Below are 18,500 nucleotides of genomic sequence, written 5' to 3'. Positions count from 1 at the left end.
CACGAGGGAACCAACGACACAAAGGTAATAAAAATAGACCCATTTTAAAATAAATTATTTAACATAAAAATACAGGAAGGAGAATATGTCAGTCAATTACACGTGAGGATAAAGGACATTCTCAATGGGTTTCATACAATCGGTCATTAAATGGAGAACCGAGATATGATAAGGTATGTTCTAAATGGGTTTTTTCGAAATGCACTGTGGGCATCCATACTAACTGTAAACAAGATATCAGAATTCCTTAGCACAAGTTTGGTATCTAGCACACGTACTAACTGTAAACAAGATATCAGGTCAACTTATAGTTAAGTATAAAAGACTGTCTATGACACTTCTATAGTATTTTAGGTCTATGGGTTTTCCATTTAGGTTACTATCCAAGGTTGTGTTATTTGTCATTAGTGTTTTTATTTCTTTGATATTTTCCATTCCAATTTTTTAAAGTATTTCTTTAATGTATTTTTGTTGATAACATAATTTTTTCCATTAGTTTGTTTAATATGTATTCCTAAAAAGTAAGTTAGTTTACTTACTAGGCTCATTTCAAATTCTTGTTCCATTAAGGTTATAAAAAGTAAGTTATCTTTTGAGGAACCTGTAAAGAGTACAATACCTTTCTCGACCTGTTTTGGTTTCTTTTGAGTTATTATGTTCACAGAGTTCAAGCTCTCAAAACAACTCATCTAGTTTTAATTTAGATAAATTTCTCGAGATTTTGCAGGCATTCACAATGGATGACCACAGTGCATTTCGAGAAAACTCATTTAGCACAAGTTTAGGTCATTAAATGGAGCTTAGTAGATAAACTAACTTACTTTTTAGAATTACATATTAAACAAACTAATGAAAAAAATATGTTTACCAATAAAAATACATTAAAGAATTATTTAAAAAAATTAAAATGGAAACTATCAAAGAAATAAAAAATACTAATGACAAATAGCACAACCTTAGATAGTGACCTAAATGGAAAACCTATAGACTTAAAATACTATAGGAGTGTCATAGACAGTCTTTTATACTTAACTGTAAATTGACTTGATATCTTGTTTATAGTTAGTATGTGTGCTAGATACTAAACTTATGCTAAGTTGACCTGATATCTTTTATTTTTTATGTCTTATGCTTTTATTTTTTGATATATGCCAAAGTAGGAGGATAGTGGGTTAGGTTAGAAAAATCAACTCACTTTAATTTTTTTTTAACACTTTAGACATTTCATACTTAATGCTTATTTGCATTTATTTTTCTAACTTAATCTATGTTGTCATTACATCAAAAAGAGGAAGATTGTTAGTGCAGGTCACACTAATAATCTGGTTTTGATGTATGACAAATAAGTTATTGTTAGATATGGTGTTTGTCTAACATATTTACCAAGTGTGCAGGAGTTGACTGATCTAAAGGACTTGATGTCAGGCTAAAATCTAGCGAGGTCCACAAGGCCCGATAATTGGTACGAAGTCTAGATAGGTCTGCGGGACCCGATATCTGGCGAGAAGTCTAGTGGGATCCGCGGGACTTGACAACTGATCGAAGTTTAGTTGGCTCTACGGATCTGACAATTGGCAGGAAGACTTGGTAGGTCAAAGGTAAATCAAGCGACTGCAGTTGGTAAGTGGAGGTAAGCAATTGGAGGAGAGATCCAATGAGGATGTGTTCCCCCTTGAGGGAACTATAGGCGTCGGTCCAACTTAGGCCTATTTGGAAAACCTAAGTTGAGACCTTGACTAGATCTTGATCTCGAGAAGACAGGATCTAATTATTACTACTATTTTATTATGTTGTGCTAATTCTATTTTGCAAGGTAAATATATTTTCTATTGCCAGAACTAACCTTTTTGTAAGGAAGAAGTCGTTAAAGAGAAAGAGAGTCCGGGCGCCCGGACCAGGCTCGCCCGGGTGAGTGCCACGGGCACCCAGGCGGTCCAGGTGCCCGGAGTCAGTCTAGGTAGCCGAACCAAAAATTTCATCTAAAAGCTAATGTGGAGCGAGTCGACTAACAGAGTCACGTGGTCCAGGCGCCCGGAGGGGTTCTAGGCGTCCAGAATGGGCCTATATAAAGGCCTTTAACCGGGAGCTTCAGAACAACAACTGTTACGACTTTCACCTTTGCTTGATGCTCTGAAAAAGCTCCTACGACGCCGTGACGATTCTCCGACAATCGACGATCAAGATTTTCTTACCTTCTCTGTTGTCGGTAAGATTGTTTGTTAATTCTTGTACTTAACTTTTGTAATCGTTCGAGCTATTAGTGGATTGTTCAACGAAAACACTAGTGCGGGCCTTGGAGTAGGAGTCGTCGAAGGCTTCGAACTAAGTAAAACTTGACTTTGTTAGCGTTGTCTTTTATTCTTCTGCCGCGTACCAATTTTTAGTCACATTTTTTTTATGAACGCTATTCACCCCCTCTAGCGTTTTTTCGATTCTACAATATGCTATCATAAATGGTCATCCAATGGGAAATAAGATAGCCTCCAAAAGGAGGTCGCAAAGGAATATTCCCCGATAATTCTGACAGGTTGTTAAAATGTTGTTTATTACTTGTCTGCTGAATATATCTCGGCCGAGTAACAAGGTCGATCACCTTTATGCCCGTCCTTGCATTAAGCTGCTTTGTTATATATTGTATGCTATCATAAACTCGATTGGAGATTCATGTGATACATTGAGCATGCTAGAAATCTGTTTAAGCAACTCTATGATAAACTGTGTATACTAAAAATCCATTTAGAAGTAAGTATGTAACTAAGTTTCTTAATTCCGGTCGGCTTCATGGTCGCCCGTGCATGAAGAGCTTTATGAAGTTAACTACCTTGGACCCAGTCGTCCTTTCATCTGACCAAACATATACGGAAAGATTTATAAGGCCAAGTGCCTCAAGCCCTGCCAGTCATTCATCCAGGCGGGCACATATAAAGATTTATAAGGTTAAATGCTTTAGGCCCGGCTGGTCTGCCATTTGTCTGAGCGCACACAGAGACTTATGAGGTTGAGTGCTTTAAGCCTGGCTAGTTTGTCGCACATCGAGATTTATGATACTAAGTGCCTTAAGCCCGACCGGTTTGTCGCCCATAGAGATTTATGATACTAAGTGTCTTAAGCCTGGATGGTCTTTCATCCTGTCGAGCACACATAGCGATTTATGAGGTTAAGTGCTTTAGGCCCGATCGATCTTTTATTCGGTCGGGCGCGTATAGAGATTTGTGAGGTCAAGTGCTTTAGACTCGGTCGGTATGTAATCCGGACGGGCAGACATAGAGAGTTATCAGACTAAGTGTTTTAAGCCCGGCTGGTCTTTCATCCGATTGACCCCACATATAGATTTATGATGCAAAGTGCTTTAGGTCCGATCGACCTTTATTCTAACCGATCAATCCGCTCTCGCATGACTTGTTATTCGATCAATCTAGACCCGAGAGCCTTGATGTCGGGTAAACCACGAAGCTAATTGGGAAGTATACTCATATCCTGATTTTGACTATCACATCTTCTTGACTTTAATTATCATGTCACATTGACTTTGACTGCCAGATCATTTCCTGGGTTCGTCGTGTCAATTGACGAATCCACTCTCTTGATGTATTCACTAGAGAAGTTCACATTTTTCATTTTATGTACATTTAAATAATAGTATCAATAAAATTAATAAACGAAAAAAAATAACAGAGGAGGTAAATCAGGAACCATTAGTGAAGATGATCAAAACATAGAAAAAATATACTCGGAAACACTAAATTTTAATTCAAAACTTCATATAGTAATACTCCATATCTTAACCATCATACCATTCTAAGAAAACGTATATGTAAATGGTTTAGATCTTATAAATTATCCTTGTTCTTCTCCTTCCTATTATTATTATTATCTTTATTACCAATTAAAATTTATATAATAAATTTAAGTAAAACCCATTATATAAAACTAAACGGTTGTAAATTCACAAATTTATTATTATTTTAACCAATATAAATTGTGACGTGGATAAGGAGTATGATATTTTTCATTTGGAAGAGAAATGAACCTTATCCCTCAGACGGCTACCGATTTCCCGCACCTCCCTTCTTTCTAGACCTCCGACTCCTCTTCGTTAGGGAAATGCTTGCTCGAATTCCGGCTCCTCCTCATCTTACGCCGCCGCTGATCCAGAACCATCACTTCCCATCCTCCTCCCTCCGAAGCGCCTATTCTCCTCAGACTCGACTCTTCCTTGCCCTACGCCGCCCGAGTAGGTGCGTTGTGCCGCAGGCAGTGGATGCCTCTGGGCGCCGCCAATACGACCGGATCCCAATGGATACGGCCGGCGCTTACCGTCTGGTCGACCGAGAGACCGGGGAGACGTTCATCGTCTGGGGAGGCTCCGATGACGACGACTCATCCGTCCCGTCAGAAAAGGTCCTGTCTTGGCGCCCTGGCGCAAATGACGAGCGGAAGGTAGGTGAGCAGTTTTTGTTCTCTCTACTGCTGGCGATCATCTACCTTACGTTGTAACTAAATAAATGCCAATTTGATTAAAAAGAGCCTCTCTTTTCCCCCCCACTATCATAGTTACTGATAAATAGTTTTTACGTTAACAAACTCGACTAAATTTCAACCCATATTCAATATAAATTTGTTGACATGAACAGTATGTTCTTACTGAGCAGGGTATGCTTGATTTATTCGTGATAATCTTTTCACTACTACTGACATCCGTATAAATGGGTGCTCCTGATTTTCTCTTGTTAATTGTTACCTAAAGGTTGCTGAGTTTTTTGAAACCCCAGGAGTTAATGCAAGTCGTCCTGTTGCTGAGATTGAAAATAAGAAAGTTGCATCTGCTAGTGACTCTCTTAGAAGCTTTGGGAGATTGAAGGCGCAGAAGTTGAAGGCCTTGATTAAAAGATCCTCAAAGAATCGTGCAGACAATTCTCAAGTTGGAAGTGAAAAGGACGCTGAGGGCATTGTTAATCACAACGATTCCTTAGGTGGTACTAGAAGATCAGCTGATCTGCACCAGGATGCTGATTTGAATTACAATTCAAGGCGTAAAGAGGTGAAAGGCACAGATTCTCCAGAAATTTATTCTAGAAAAGATGATGGTGCATTGTCTCGAGATAGTTCTTTTCCTCTTAGTTCCTTCAAGGGATGGGGAAGCACTACTACTTACCTGACCAGTACAGGTAGCCAGTTGAAGCGACAAAAAAATGGGGCTGCTGATAGTGGATTTTTTAGCAGGAAATCCTTCATAGATATTGGTTGCAGTGATGACATGGTTGAAGCTCTGAGAAGCCTTAGGTATCTTCGCCCATCTCATATTCAGGTGCTCATTATTCTTTGTTGCGAATACTTTTCATGGCTTTCTCTAATTCAGTGCAGTCTAATTATTTTGATAAAACAAACATCTAGTTTAGTGATGAGATTTTGGTGCTTAGTTATACTTCTATGATGTTCTAGTTTGAGTGATATGATGATGGAATCGTTATAACCAATTCAATTTGGAATAGATATCTATGGAGCTTAAATACTAGGTTTGCAACATCGCAGGCAATGGCGTATGAGCCTATTTTAGGTGGAAAGAGCTGTATTATTGCTGATCAGAGTGGTTCGGGTAAAACATTAGCTTATCTTGCTCCAACTATACAATGTTTGAGACAAGAAGAACTGCAAGGTCTGTCTAAGTCGTCATCCAAGAGCCCGAGAGTAATAATATTGGTGCCTACTGCAGAGCTTGCTTCACAGGTTGGTGATTGATATAACTATACCTATATTATATACCTGTTACCTGCTCTCCATGAGCTTGGATGTACAAGTTTTTTCAGTAAAACGGTTGCATCATGGTTTTAAGTTTTGACCATGTTTATTTTAAAATTACATTGACGGTATCATTGTGTGGAACAACCAATTTCTTTCTCATTTCTTTGGCTACACATATCATTACTTCTGTCCTCTTTCAGTAGTGTTCTTTTCTTCACTTGTATTGTTTCATCCCACTTGAGATGATTCTTTGGCTCGGGCCAAGTTTCAACAAAAAGATGCATTCAGGATTCTTTGATTAATAGATGTTGGTTTGCATTACAGAAAATCAATTATTTGTTATTGGACTTCGTGATTTGTATTTTTGTACTCTGGAGATAGTATGTCTAAATTAAGTGTGACAAAGGCATATGACTTGGTTGTCTGCACCTTCTGCACTATTATAACTTCTTGCAGTTTTGTCCAGAAGTTTGGAACCAGTCTGGTTTAAGATTGATAAACAAACAAAAACTGTCTAAAGGCCAAAGGTTTGAGCCTTATTTTCTGTTGCTCTTTGACTTTCATGCTACTCTGCCATTTGTTTCATAGATTGCCTAGAAATTGGCAACTTGATTTTGAAAAGAGATTAGATATGTGCTGAGGGGTTACTATTGGTATGTGAATATATTATGTTCCTCTTGCTTTTGTTTCTTTTCCTGTCAATTGTTGCTTTTTTTTTTATATATGTTCATTACTTGAATTTTTGTTACTGCTCTCATTTTGTGTTTGTACTTGATACCATGTATCTGCAGGTTCTTAGTAATTGCCGATCGATAGCAAAACATGGTGTTCCATTTAGATCAGTCATTGCAACAGGTGGTTTCCGACAGAGAACTCAGTTAGAGAATCTTAATGAAGAATCTGATGTTCTTATAGCAACACCTGGCCGATTTATTTATTTACTTCAAGAAGGCTTTCTGCAGTTAACCAACCTTAGATGGTAATGCATGTTTGGAGCTATTAATATTTTGAAACACGGGGGCAAGAGTTGTTTATTATTCAAATTTGAATTTCTTTTGTCAGCTTGATTTATATAAACAATTCTTTTCTTCTTAAGTGGACTGAGATCCGGTTAATCTATTATTCTGGAAAGGTTCACATAGTTTCTAGAAGTGAAAAATAAAGGTAGAAAGCCATAAGCTTGGAGATTGTTTTAGAACTGTACCCGGAGAATGGAGATCATTGATTTCTTTTATGGATATTGGTTTAGCAAAATTAAGTAGTTTTTGCACTAATTTCTATAATTGATGCAGTGTTGTGTTGGATGAAGTGGATATCCTATTTAAGGATGATGGATTTGAACAAGTTCTTGAGAGCTTGATTAGTTCTGCACCAGTGGTAACACAATATCTTTTTGCCACTGCAACTCTTCCCGTTGATATCTACAACAAACTTGTTGAAATATTTCCGGATTGTGAAGTGATCATGGGACCTGGCATGCACCGGACAAGCTCTGGCCTTGAAGAGGTTAGTTGTATGTTATGTTATTAGTTCTATCTGAGTGGTAAGCAGCTACTTCCTTGGTATGCTATTGAAATTCTTGTTTCTTCCATTGTGTGATGTTTTCTATTTGGTCGGAAGCGCAACTGAAAACTGAGGGTAGTGAAGTTTGGGGAAATTTAACATGATTATGTTGTCTTAGATTTTTCTTTTATAACATGTATATCAGGTTGCTGTTAAAGATGATGATCGCTCTTTTGGTGTTTCCTACAGCAGTTGATTTAATTTGGATTTGTGATGAGTAGAACGATTCACTTGCAGGTTCTTGTTGACTGCAGTGGAGCTGATGGCGAGGAAAAGAATCCAGAAACTGCTTTTCTAAATAAGAAATCTGCTCTTCTGCAGTTGACAGAAAATACACCAGTTCCTAAAACTATTGTTTTCTGCAATAAGGTAACAGTGTCTAGAACTTGTGATTTACTAGAAACATGGAGCATTAAACATTCCATGAATGTTATGTTTTTGTGCAAGCCATGATTGCTCTCATGCTAGTTGGATCTTGTGTTTTTTGCTCTCTCTCGAACTAAAAGAATGCAGAATGCAACTCATTTGAGTATCCTCCTTCAAGTTGGTCTCTCACCATACTTAAAACTAGGTTGGACTTCTGTAGATCGAACAATATTAACCATTAACATTGTTTTCTTCTGCAGATTGAAACTTGCAGAAAGGTTGAGAATGCCTTGAATCGATTTGATAGAAAAGGAACACAAATCAAAGTCTTACCCTTCCATTCTGCCATAGCTCAGGAAATGCGCTTAGCAAACATGAAAGAATTTCTCACCTCACGTTCCAAGGACTCCATGATTTTAATCTGCACAGACAGGCAAGAAAAATGCTGCAAAAATCTCTTTCATTACATTAATCGTGTATATTCATCTTATAATCTAAAAATATCCTGCTTCCTTCACCATCAAATGTATGTGAGTATTTAATACTTTTGTAGCTACATTAGCATGAAAAACTGCTTGATAAACTTTATATGAGCTAATTCGAAGCAGGTAGAGGGGTAAAATTTATTGTTTGTTTCTTTCCTCTCGCAAATGGTTTTTCACTCCTCTCGTGCCTGGGTGCCATGATCACCTGTGATTAGCTTGTTAGATTGTTATCATTTCATTGGAATTGAAGTGTTTGAGCAAATGGAGTAGGCATAACTAAAGTGTTTGAGCTAAGGGAGAAGGCATAATCTGATCCAGATATAGCATCTAACGCTGTTTTCTATTTATATTATGAAATTTTCTTCATTACTTCGCCGAATGTAGTGATTATGCATCCAAATCTTTTTTTCATTGTGCCCTCTACTTCACGTTTAGCTGAAGTTAAAACTTAACCATCATGACATGTATGTTTGTTCTTTCCTAATCAGCATCTGCTATCATTCAACAGGGCTTCGCGGGGCATTGACTTTGCAGGCGTTGACCATGTGGTTCTCTTCGACTTCCCTCGTGATCCCAGCGAGTATGTCCGTCGTGTTGGGCGGACTGCTCGCGGTGCAGGAGGCAAGGGAAAGGCTTATGTGTTCGTTGTTGGCAAGCAGGTTTCCTTAGCCAGGAGGATCATGGAAAGGAATAAGAAGGGTCACCCTTTGCACCATCTGCCTTGCACAAGCTCCAATCTATAAGCTACCGGCAACTACTATGTTCTTCTCTATATTTTTCAAAGATGCGCGTTCCTTTTGTATTGGTAGCAACTAACAAAGTAGGCGAGAGGTTTCGATAGACTTTAGTTGGAACTTTTTTTGGGAAGCCCATGGCCATGAATCCTTCGAAGCTAGAGTTGAATTACTTGTATGGTCTGTGTTTTTGAACACAAACTCAAGGGTTGAACTGCTCAATCTGTAATTCAGTTTGCAATAAGTTAGATGTGTAAAATATTCAATTTTAAATGTGTTGCTAAATATATGAGAAATTTATATTTGTCGTCATGTAAATTAATTTACAAATTAATTTTATAGGGAAAAATATCACAAGAAATGGCATAGCAAGTTTTGGAAAGAAAAATCTTCAATCAAGAATAATAGGTAAAAAAAGATATTGGGATGTGTTTTAATGTAAAATAAATACTATGAGGGATTTTGAATAAATACTCAATATAAAGGTGCTTTTTTGATAAATTCTTAAGTTTTTAGCTAGTTATGGAAAATATAGACTTGTGATTGAATTTGAATTTTGAACCACTCACCGCCCTATCGGATTCTGGATCCTGATCGGTTTAATTTTTTCGGAACCCGTTTATTAGAATGGGGTTTATTTTTGAGTCCGTGTCCCGCCTTAAACACCCTCTACCAGTACCACCGCGGCTTCTTCTTTTCCCAGAAACAGGAAGGCGAGGGTTCGATTTGGAAGCAGCATGGCGGCGACCGTGATGAACCCGCTTCTGGATCCCGGTACCCAACCCCGGAAGCAGCGGATTCTAGCCCACCTGCAACCCCCATTCCTCCCCCTGTTCGCTCCTCCGCCGCGGCCCGGTGCCGATGCCACCGCGGAGGCTGGATCTGGCGAGACGCGCATGCGGAGGAGGAGGAGCAGCACCTTGAGTGACTATTTCCGGTCCGATGGCTTCGTCGATTCGGTTGCGGTTGATGGGAAACGACACGACGAGTCTCCCGTCGCCGAAGGGGATCCGTTCGTCGGTGGTGAAAGGGAAGAGTTTAGTAGAGACGATGTGGAAGATGGGGGCTTTTGGAGCCCTCGTGATACCAATATTATCGCGAGCTGCTCCAGAAGTTTGGGGACCTCGACACCACACTCCGAGTTCTATGATGCCGTCGAAGGTTCGGTTACTAACTTCTCCCATGTCATAAAGGTTGCTGCTTGCTATCTCTGACATTAGGGTTTGCAGATTTCGGATCAGATAGTTTTCTTTCACGGTCATCATCTCCTTCCTCAATCTCGAAGAACGAAAGCGAATCCCATGACCTGCGTCTCGGTCTCTCTGAAGAGATCGAGAAACGCAAAACGGCAGAGGCGGCCCTTTTACAGATGCAGAGGCAGTGGCAGAGATTGGCAGAGATGTTCTCTCGATTCGGCGTTTCACTTCCTGCAATCGAAAAATATAATGGTGTTCTGTATGATTTAGATTTTGCACAAATTCCGCAAGCTATTATATCAGCAAAATCCGCTTCCGAAGCTATCGCAAGTGTTATTGGTGCTGAAGCTGCTGCAGATATGGAAGCAATTCTTGAGGCAAAGAACCGTGATGTGTCTCGCTTGCAAAATCGAGTCAATTACTATCTGACTATGAACCGTGAGATGTCGTTGAGGAATCAAGAACTTGCCTGTAAGTTCATCTGCATTACTTCCATCAGTTGGTTACAATTTCCTCTTGCATTCATCGTTGTTAGCTCTTTCTTTCTTGCTTTCTCTAGAAACAAAACTAAGGATTAGTTTTCCTCTTGCATTCATCATTTGTTAGATGATAAATTGTGCTCTTTCTTTCTTTCTTTCTTTCTTTCTCTAGAAACAAAACTAACGATTAGTAGCAGTCCTCTAGTTATATAAATTTTATTCTTCCATTTAGCTGTATACAAAACAACATAGATTTATTCTGATTAATTAAAGGAATTTTTTTATTTTGCCTTCCAATATTTGCCTTGTTTTCCTATAATATCCCCTTGAATTATGTTAGAATACCTCATCATCTCCAACAATTAGTGTCTAATTTGGTGCCCCTTGGAAAGTAGTATAAGGATTGAATCTCAGTTACGAGGTACTATGGGAGTTTTTCTCTAGTGGAATATTGACTATCAGAATATTGACCGTTTGGATAGATTGTTTCCTGATTTATCATTTTTGATTTACCCAATAGTTGATGGTCGATGGGAAATTTTGGTAGGGCCAAGTCGGTAACTCTAGCATGGTTACAAATTTCGGCCTACGCGGCCCTTAATCGAATAAAAAATCCTCTAATCGATTAAAGTAGACATCACACTTTATGTGCGACTTTAGACGTCGAATCATCACTCTTTATGTGCGGCTTTAGACGTCGAATCATCACTCTCTATATGCGGCTTTAGGCGTCAAATCAATCGTAGGCATCGCCTGTTCGGTCTAGGCATTGAATAGGTGGTCTATTTAGTACTCAATAGATACTAAATTAAATAACGTATAATGAATTTAACATATTAAAGAACAATAACTTTAATAAACCTAAATAATTTTTACAATGAAATTAATGTCAAGTGAACTTTTCAAAGTCGATTTAAATTTCTGTTTTATCTTCCAACCTAAAAACAGAAAGTTAAAAATATAAATATTAATATTGAAATACTAAAAATTACTTCAAAATAATTTAAAATTATAAATAACATCACTATTATTAATGCTAAAATTTAAAAATATATATAAAAAATTTTAAAAGTGTTATAGCACCTAGGCACCTTCTAGGCGTTCTAGGTGCTAGTGCTAGTCGGGCGCGCAACTGACACCTAGCAGCATTGGATTCCCAGAATAATAAATTTGATACATAGATACTTGATTATAAAAATTAATAGTAATGTCTAATCTGAGCCTCAGAACGTAATTGGATTGATATCAACGGGTCAACTTCCATTTCTAATCTGACACGTATGATCTACCATATGGCTCCCACTTTTCCATCAAACAATTTTAAAATTTCATAGGGCAAAAGGATTAATTTTTTAAAAGTGTCTGTTTATGATAAATTATATTACCCTATAAAATTGAAGATTTATAGGAATAATAATATAATTCTATTCTATTATCTTTGATCAAACGGTCTCTATTATAAATTTCTCTAATTGTTTGCATCTTTCTCTAATTATTTGCATCTTGCTATGAGGTTATAATGCAATGGTAGAATATTCAGATTGTTATCCAGATATTCATGATTCAATTCTTAGATATGATATATTTATTGAAATTTATTTTAAATTAGGTGGACAATCCGCTGTGAGCTCTTTTCGATTTATTTTGATAGCTGATGGAAATTTTTTTTGGGACTAGACCGATGATCCCTGGACTAATTAATGAGGCTAACTAAATTTATCAAACATCTAATTATTTGCATCTTAATTAACATTATTTCTAAAAGCCTCATTTTTTTTTCATGGTGGAAATGCTACAAAATTATCCCAGATGCAAAAATTTAATTTGAAGTTGCAATACTTATGAGTTACTAATTGCCATCCATCCATCCTTGTATGCAAATGCAGATTTATCGTCGCTGAAACGTGAAAAGAGAAGAAAAAAGTATCGATGGATTTGGAGCTGTTTGGGCTTATCATTTATTATCGGGTCCTCGCTGCTTGTTTCTTCCTATTCTGATTACAATTGTACTGATTTATTCTCAATGGTTTATCACGATAATTTTGTAGAAACAAGGTTATCATCACACAATAGTCTAGACTAAAGATTCTGATGGCTTGACAATTGTATTAGATTTTGTATAGTTTGCCTTAAGAGTGTAGTTTTTAAGTGGAAGGTGATCGTTCAGATTTTGCATGGAGAATCACATGGTAAGTTGCAAGTACCAACACTATTCTTAATTGTTGGTCACTCCCACTGCCTGTTTATTATTTATTCCCAATCAGATTAATATTTATTCTTAATTGTTGACGGTGAGAGTCGATATCAAAAAATATCAGATTTATTTGATAATGTTTAATCATTCGAAAGGCAAAATCGTAGCAAATAATAATAATAATAATAATAAAAGAAATCACGTCAAATGATGTTCCTCTGGTTCGCTGTGAACGCGGTGTTATTGTAGTTCCTTGCCTCCGCCGCGTTCCTCCTCCCCGGCTCCTTCCGTCGTCGCTGGCGGAACCGACTGCCTTCTGTCGTCGCCGAAGGCATCACGTTTTCTCCCATCAAAATAAAGGAGAAGGAGAAGGCCAACAACAACGACAAGAAGAAGACACAGACTCCCAACCCTAGCTAGGTCCGTTGCCCCTGGCTCCAACCCTGATCCCTTGTCGATCACTTGATCCTAGTCCTATTCCTCTTGACTTCCATCCTTCCGAACTCATTTAACTCTTTCTTCTTCTCCCCTTCCTCGAGATCCGGTTGCGTCCGGGTTCAAGCGTCCCATTGAAAATAGCAGCGAGTGCTTGATTTACTCGAGAGCTCAGATTTCCGAGGTGAAATCGAGTTTTATTTTTTTTTTGGACATTTCTTGAATCAATTCCCCCAAACTTGTTGCGAATCAATATCTCTGTCTGTGTGTTCATGCTGCAGTTTGATTGGGGGTAATTTACTGCGCTTCGAGAGTTGGACGGTAATTTAAGTGGAATTGGTTCCCTAAAAAGTGCCATGGGGCCTCTTCTTTTCGTCATCGTCGCATTCCCGTGTACCGTGGGAGCCATATCATTGGCTATGCTTCATATATACAGGCACCTGTTGAATTATACGGAGCCGACTTATCAGCGCTACATAGTTCGCATTATCTTTATGGTTCCGGTATGCTGATTTGCGTTGCCTAACTCACTTTGTTCTTTGATACTGACGGTTTACAAGTTGCTTGATCTGTGACTTGATATGCAATTCCAATAGTCCAATCACATTGCATTTTTTACGCCTTTTATATAGTCTAGGTACATTTTCACTAGTTGCAATTTTTAGAAACAAATGACATGTATCAATAATTTGGTGTTATTCCCCAATACGATTCAACTACAAAGATTATATCATGTGTAAAATGTTCTTGCACTTTTAGCAGTAATCCCTTTTCCTACCAAACCCGCATACAAAGATTATACCATGTGTAAAATGTTCTCGCACTTTTAGCGGTAATCCCTTTTCCTACCAAACCCATAACTAGTTGCCTAAGATTATATTGCATATTTACTCTCATTTTGGGCAAGAATTTATGACAGAGAGCCATGCATAGGAAGATATGCTGAGAACTCAAATCTTATTTCGGTCTTGAGACACAGTATTTTTATTTTATTTGTCTTTCTGCAATAAGGAAATAAATTAAAACTAACCAAAATAGATGCAAGTTATAGTTGCATGTGGATGCAGATCCTAATTTGAGATTATTATTCTTTTAGTGTTTGGAATTTTAAATCTGTAGGTGATAGTTTGATGGTACTTTTATACCATTTTTCATTTATTTTTTCCTTCACTATATGGTCATAGAACTCACATAATCCTTGCTCAATATTAAAGCAGGTGTGTTATTATTACCTTCTATTGATATCTAAGGCTTATGCTATAAACTTCATGATAGACTATAATTTACCTGTTTGTATAAGGCTACAATGTACAAGATGCACGTTAATGTACCTTCAATATAGTGAGGCAAATAGGTGAAATTATGCAGGTAAGGTTCAACATAGCTGAATCTTGGGAAAAAAATGAACATGTAGTGACCTAATAGCAGCTGATGACTGATATTTCCTTATGAAAGATGAGCAGAACCTTGGTTCTGAGTCAACATTATGTTGGACAAAGGGAACAAAGTACAATTTTTAAGTAATCGTTATGTGGATAACTCGATGCATGATCAAGCTGTACGCAACAACTATGACAAGCTGTATGCCCCAACTAGAATAGGAAAGTTTTGGATTGCGTTTAATCTTAGTTAAAAAAACATCATCATGCAATGATTCATTGTTCAGATAAACTGTTAAATATACTAATAACCTGGTAAGCATTATAATTCTTTGAAGAGGTTGGGAGCAAACATAGCTGATATTGAACCTGAATATGTTGTAATTCTGTAATGGAATTGTGGATGGCTTATTGGTTGTAAAAAGAAAAGGAAACTGTGTTGAGAAAATTGTTTTGACTTTGCTGGGTCAATTCATTGGTCTTGTTTGTTTAAGAAAAAATTTCTGGTTTTCAGAAAATAAAATTTAAAAGCTAAAAAGAGATGTAAAATAAATATTAATATTAATCTTTTTTGACACATTTAAATTTATTATTGGTGGATGATACAATAAATACTTTTTTCCTTCCTAATTTTCAAATGTTTTCTTTTATTTTTTGAAAATTAAAAAAAAAATTCACAAATCAAGCAAAGCATTTTTCTCCCTTGTTTAGAAGATACTAGTTCATGCATCCACAGACTTATAGTCCTTTCGTTCTGAAAATAATTAATGTTCCCTAGCTAGATAATTCATGAACTTCTCATGTAGCCTTCTTCTTCCTTTTCACATTTTTTTCCCTCTTTATTCTACATTCTCCAATGCCTGGAATGGAGGTCAATTCTCTTTTATGAGAGATACTTTTTGATTGTGTTCTTGATAATTATATAGTATATTATAATTTATAGATATATAGATAGATTATGTGCTATAAGTTATTTTTGTTTCATCATATGTGTTTCTTTGTTTTCCTATGCTGAATAGATGATTCTGATATTTTTTTTAATATAAATTTGATTAGGTTTAAACATGTTTTGACTGATCAGTTTAACTTGTTTTGTCAGGTTTATGCACTGATGTCATTCTTGTCACTCATCCTTAGTCATCGCTCAATATATTTTAATTCTATTCGAGAAGTGTAAGTATGCATATCATAACTGTCATGCTAAATGCCTTGTTCCAAATCATTTGATAATGCATGTTGTTAATGCTATTGTACCATTTTTTTCTAAACATTTTTGATTTGTTTATGACATTTACTGCAATTTTATGTCAAATTGAGAAGACTAATTAGAATTTATGTTGAAGTTTGCTGTATGTGACTAACCTACCCAAGTCTATTTTTTATTTGTTTCAAAAAGTTATGGTTATTTTGAGGTGCTTGGTGCCCATTTATTGTATCTTTAAACTTCAAATTCAAGATTGTGTAGGGAAACATGTCTGGTAATACTTATGCGTTGAATTGAACTAATGCATGTGCAGCAATGATTAAGCTTTGTTTGTAGCACCTGGACCTTTTATAATTGCATAGTTTCTAACGTTGTAGAAACAAGGATGGATGGATGATTTGCATGTTCCAAAAGCTGTAATTTATTACAAGATCAAGTTTATATAATTTGTTTTATTGGAAAATAGGACTATCATTTTTGTATTGGAAATTATTGCTTTTCACAGATATCAGATTATGCTCCAAAATTCTGCCTTGCTGATAGATCATTGCAAATTTTCCTTATACACAGTCTTCTTGGTATCTTCAAATGAGTGATTCTTGAATACAGCATAGTTTAACAAATTAGGTAATAGGTATCTTAATTTGCTTTTGCATTCATGCATCTCCATGTGCCATGAATGATACTATCATATGCCTATCCTCGAATATTTTGTGATTTTGTGAGGCTAAATAATCTCAGATATGCTGGTCTTTTTCCTAGCCGTAAAGGGAAAAAAATTACTTGTTTATACATTGTGATTGCTGGTTATTTTTCCCTCGATTTCTGCTCCTCTGGTAGAATGCAGACAAGGACTTGAGGACCCTTCATTTTATGTGCAAGTTTGGTGATAATCGTCATAAACAATAACTAATTATTGTGTCAGCTATGAAGCATGGGTCATTTACAACTTTCTTTCACTTTGCTTGGCATGGGTTGGAGGTCCAGGCGCAGTGGTCTTGAGTTTAAGTGGTCGATCTCTGAAGCCTTCATGGTACCTAATGACATGCTGTTTTTCTGCTATTCCACTCGATGGGTTTGTGCTCTGTCAATTTCTTTCTTTCCTTTATTAATTCTTTTATTACTTTATATCTTCTTATTTATTCTTGAACATACTGGGTTCAACAGACGTTTTATAAGAAGGTGCAAGCAAGGCGGTTTACAATTTGTAATTCTGAAGCCTATTTTAGTAGTTATTACCTTCATTCTCTATGCAAAAGGGAAATATGAAGATGGAAATTTCAGTGTGGACCAAGCCTATCTTTACCTCACAATTATCTACACGATATCATATTCTATGGCACTATATGCTCTCGCTTTGTTTTACGTCGCATGTAAAGATTTGCTCCGGCCTTTTAACCCTGTGCCAAAGTTCATTATGATCAAGTCTGTCGTTTTTCTCACTTACTGGCAGGTACTTTCTTAAATTTTTTCTAATTTGATCATTTTGACACTAGCAGATCTTCAAGAACATGAAGCTGATTATTATGATCTTTTCTACCTTTTTCTGTGTGTGCGCAGGGTGTTCTAGTTTTTCTCGCAGCCAAGTCTAATCTTATAAAAGATGCCGAAGAAGCTGCTGATTTTCAAAATTTCATTATATGCGTCGAGATGCTTGCAGCTGCTGTTGGCCACTTCTATGCATTCCCTTACAAGGAGTATGCAGGTGCCAACATTGGCTCTTCTGGCGATTTAAGGGCGAGCCTTTTCCATGCACTAAAGTTTAATGATTTCTACCACGACACAGTCCATCAGGTAATTCATCTTGCGATTTGCACAAATCAATCATTTCCACACTTTGAGAGATATTTTCCTATGTTATCTTTGGGCAACATTATAATAATTTCATCTCGACACAGTTCGCCCCTACTTATCATGATTATACACTCTACAATCACAACGATGGTGAGGAAGGCGCCACAAAGTACCGGTCGAGGACCTTTGTGCCTACTGGCCAGGAGATGGATGCCGTGAGAAAGAACAAACAGATGTACGCAGGGAAGCTGGATGAAGTTCAGTTATCTAGCGTATCCACTTCGAGCTCAAGCAGCCCTGTGAAATCAAGCACACGTGCCAGCCAGCCAGACTTGGAAGCAATCAAATCTTATTTGCTCAAAGAAAGCAACGCTTCTTCTGCTCAACCATATGACCTTTCAGTACTAGTTGGTACCGATTTAATGAACTATCCCGCCAAAGTTCCTGCAGTTGACGACATGGGCAATGATGTTCATCGATGATTCTTTTGTTTTTCTTATGACCTCGTCGATTGTGAGACATAGGCCAACTCAAACTAGATGCATCAGTCAGTCAGGGATCCACTTCTTTGTTTGCAAATAGTCCTCAGTGTTTGTGTTGATTGCCTCAGGAAGACTCTGCTGCTTGGTGCAATTGCTTCGCATCCATCTCATCTCATCTCACGTGGACAGGGTGTAAAGTGTTTTCTGGGTAATGTAATGTGATTTTAGCCCATCCGTGATTTGGAATTTGCATTTAATCCAGATAGATGTGAATGGCGCAGCCTTGCAATCCAAAATGACTACTGCGGGCACACAGCACTAAAAGCCGTACGGGGTGGGAAAAAGAGGTGAATACGCTTGCGTTTAGCTTTTAGTGTTTTCATCAATCCGTTTTAGCGTTAACATAGCTTTTAGCTTTTAGTGTTTTCGGCAATCCGTTTCAGTGTC

At 37.3% G+C, this 18,500-nt stretch overlaps 3 protein-coding genes across 4 annotated transcripts; all 3 read left to right on the top strand.

Moving 5' to 3' along the window:
- Positions 1-4,021: 4,021 nt before the first annotated feature.
- Positions 4,022-9,192, top strand: LOC121972190 (DEAD-box ATP-dependent RNA helicase 50-like). 2 transcript variants are annotated; one of them, XM_042523875.1, is made up of 8 exons: positions 4,022-4,440; positions 4,748-5,308; positions 5,533-5,727; positions 6,534-6,721; positions 7,035-7,248; positions 7,543-7,674; positions 7,932-8,104; positions 8,665-9,192. In XM_042523875.1, exons 1-8 carry the CDS (start codon positions 4,105-4,107, stop codon positions 8,897-8,899), a joined length of 2,034 nt encoding a protein of 677 aa, XP_042379809.1. In that variant the 5' UTR covers positions 4,022-4,104; the 3' UTR covers positions 8,900-9,192. The 2 variants fall into 2 exon arrangements, with proteins under 2 accessions (XP_042379809.1, XP_042379810.1); XM_042523876.1 differs by having other exon boundaries at positions 4,022-4,444; positions 4,773-5,308.
- A 368-nt stretch (positions 9,193-9,560) lies between these two features.
- Positions 9,561-12,719, top strand: LOC121973867. The gene is made up of 3 exons (XM_042525216.1): positions 9,561-10,051; positions 10,120-10,557; positions 12,452-12,719. Exons 1-3 carry the CDS (start codon positions 9,628-9,630, stop codon positions 12,646-12,648), a joined length of 1,059 nt encoding a protein of 352 aa, XP_042381150.1. The 5' UTR covers positions 9,561-9,627; the 3' UTR covers positions 12,649-12,719.
- Positions 12,720-12,966: 247 nt separating this feature from the next.
- On the top strand, positions 12,967-18,314 carry LOC121972189 (transmembrane protein 184B-like). The gene is made up of 7 exons (XM_042523873.1): positions 12,967-13,378; positions 13,476-13,697; positions 15,673-15,746; positions 16,703-16,852; positions 16,945-17,230; positions 17,338-17,571; positions 17,676-18,314. Exons 2-7 carry the CDS (start codon positions 13,551-13,553, stop codon positions 18,051-18,053), a joined length of 1,269 nt encoding a protein of 422 aa, XP_042379807.1. The 5' UTR covers positions 12,967-13,378; positions 13,476-13,550; the 3' UTR covers positions 18,054-18,314.
- The last annotated feature ends 186 nt before the right edge of the window (positions 18,315-18,500 follow it).

This window comes from Zingiber officinale, chromosome 4A, assembly GCF_018446385.1.
Source record: "Zingiber officinale cultivar Zhangliang chromosome 4A, Zo_v1.1, whole genome shotgun sequence".
Classification (NCBI taxonomy): Eukaryota; Viridiplantae; Streptophyta; class Magnoliopsida; order Zingiberales; family Zingiberaceae; genus Zingiber; species Zingiber officinale.
The sequence above is the reverse complement of the archived record's forward strand: the minus strand, read 5'-3'. Positions and strand labels throughout refer to the sequence as shown.

What these genes read in the sequence shown, in the direction of transcription:
- LOC121972190 (XM_042523875.1), top strand. Translation starts at nt 4,105, where the DNA reads ATGCTTGCTCGAATTCCGGCTCCTCCTCATCTTACGCCGCCGCTGATC. An exon ending in TTCGCCCATCTCATATTCAG is followed by an intron (nt 5,309 to 5,532) that starts GTGCTCATTATT and finishes GCAACATCGCAG; the next exon opens with GCAATGGCGTATGAGCCTAT. An exon ending in CTGCAGAGCTTGCTTCACAG is followed by an intron (nt 5,728 to 6,533) that starts GTTGGTGATTGA and finishes ATGTATCTGCAG; the next exon opens with GTTCTTAGTAATTGCCGATC.
- LOC121973867 (XM_042525216.1), top strand. Translation starts at nt 9,628, where the DNA reads ATGGCGGCGACCGTGATGAACCCGCTTCTGGATCCCGGTACCCAACCC. An exon ending in GTTCTATGATGCCGTCGAAG is followed by an intron (nt 10,052 to 10,119) that starts GTTCGGTTACTA and finishes TAGGGTTTGCAG; the next exon opens with ATTTCGGATCAGATAGTTTT. An exon ending in GAGGAATCAAGAACTTGCCT is followed by an intron (nt 10,558 to 12,451) that starts GTAAGTTCATCT and finishes ATGCAAATGCAG; the next exon opens with ATTTATCGTCGCTGAAACGT.
- LOC121972189 (XM_042523873.1), top strand. Translation starts at nt 13,551, where the DNA reads ATGGGGCCTCTTCTTTTCGTCATCGTCGCATTCCCGTGTACCGTGGGA. An exon ending in TTTAATTCTATTCGAGAAGT is followed by an intron (nt 15,747 to 16,702) that starts GTAAGTATGCAT and finishes TTATTGTGTCAG; the next exon opens with CTATGAAGCATGGGTCATTT. An exon ending in ACCACGACACAGTCCATCAG is followed by an intron (nt 17,572 to 17,675) that starts GTAATTCATCTT and finishes ATCTCGACACAG; the next exon opens with TTCGCCCCTACTTATCATGA.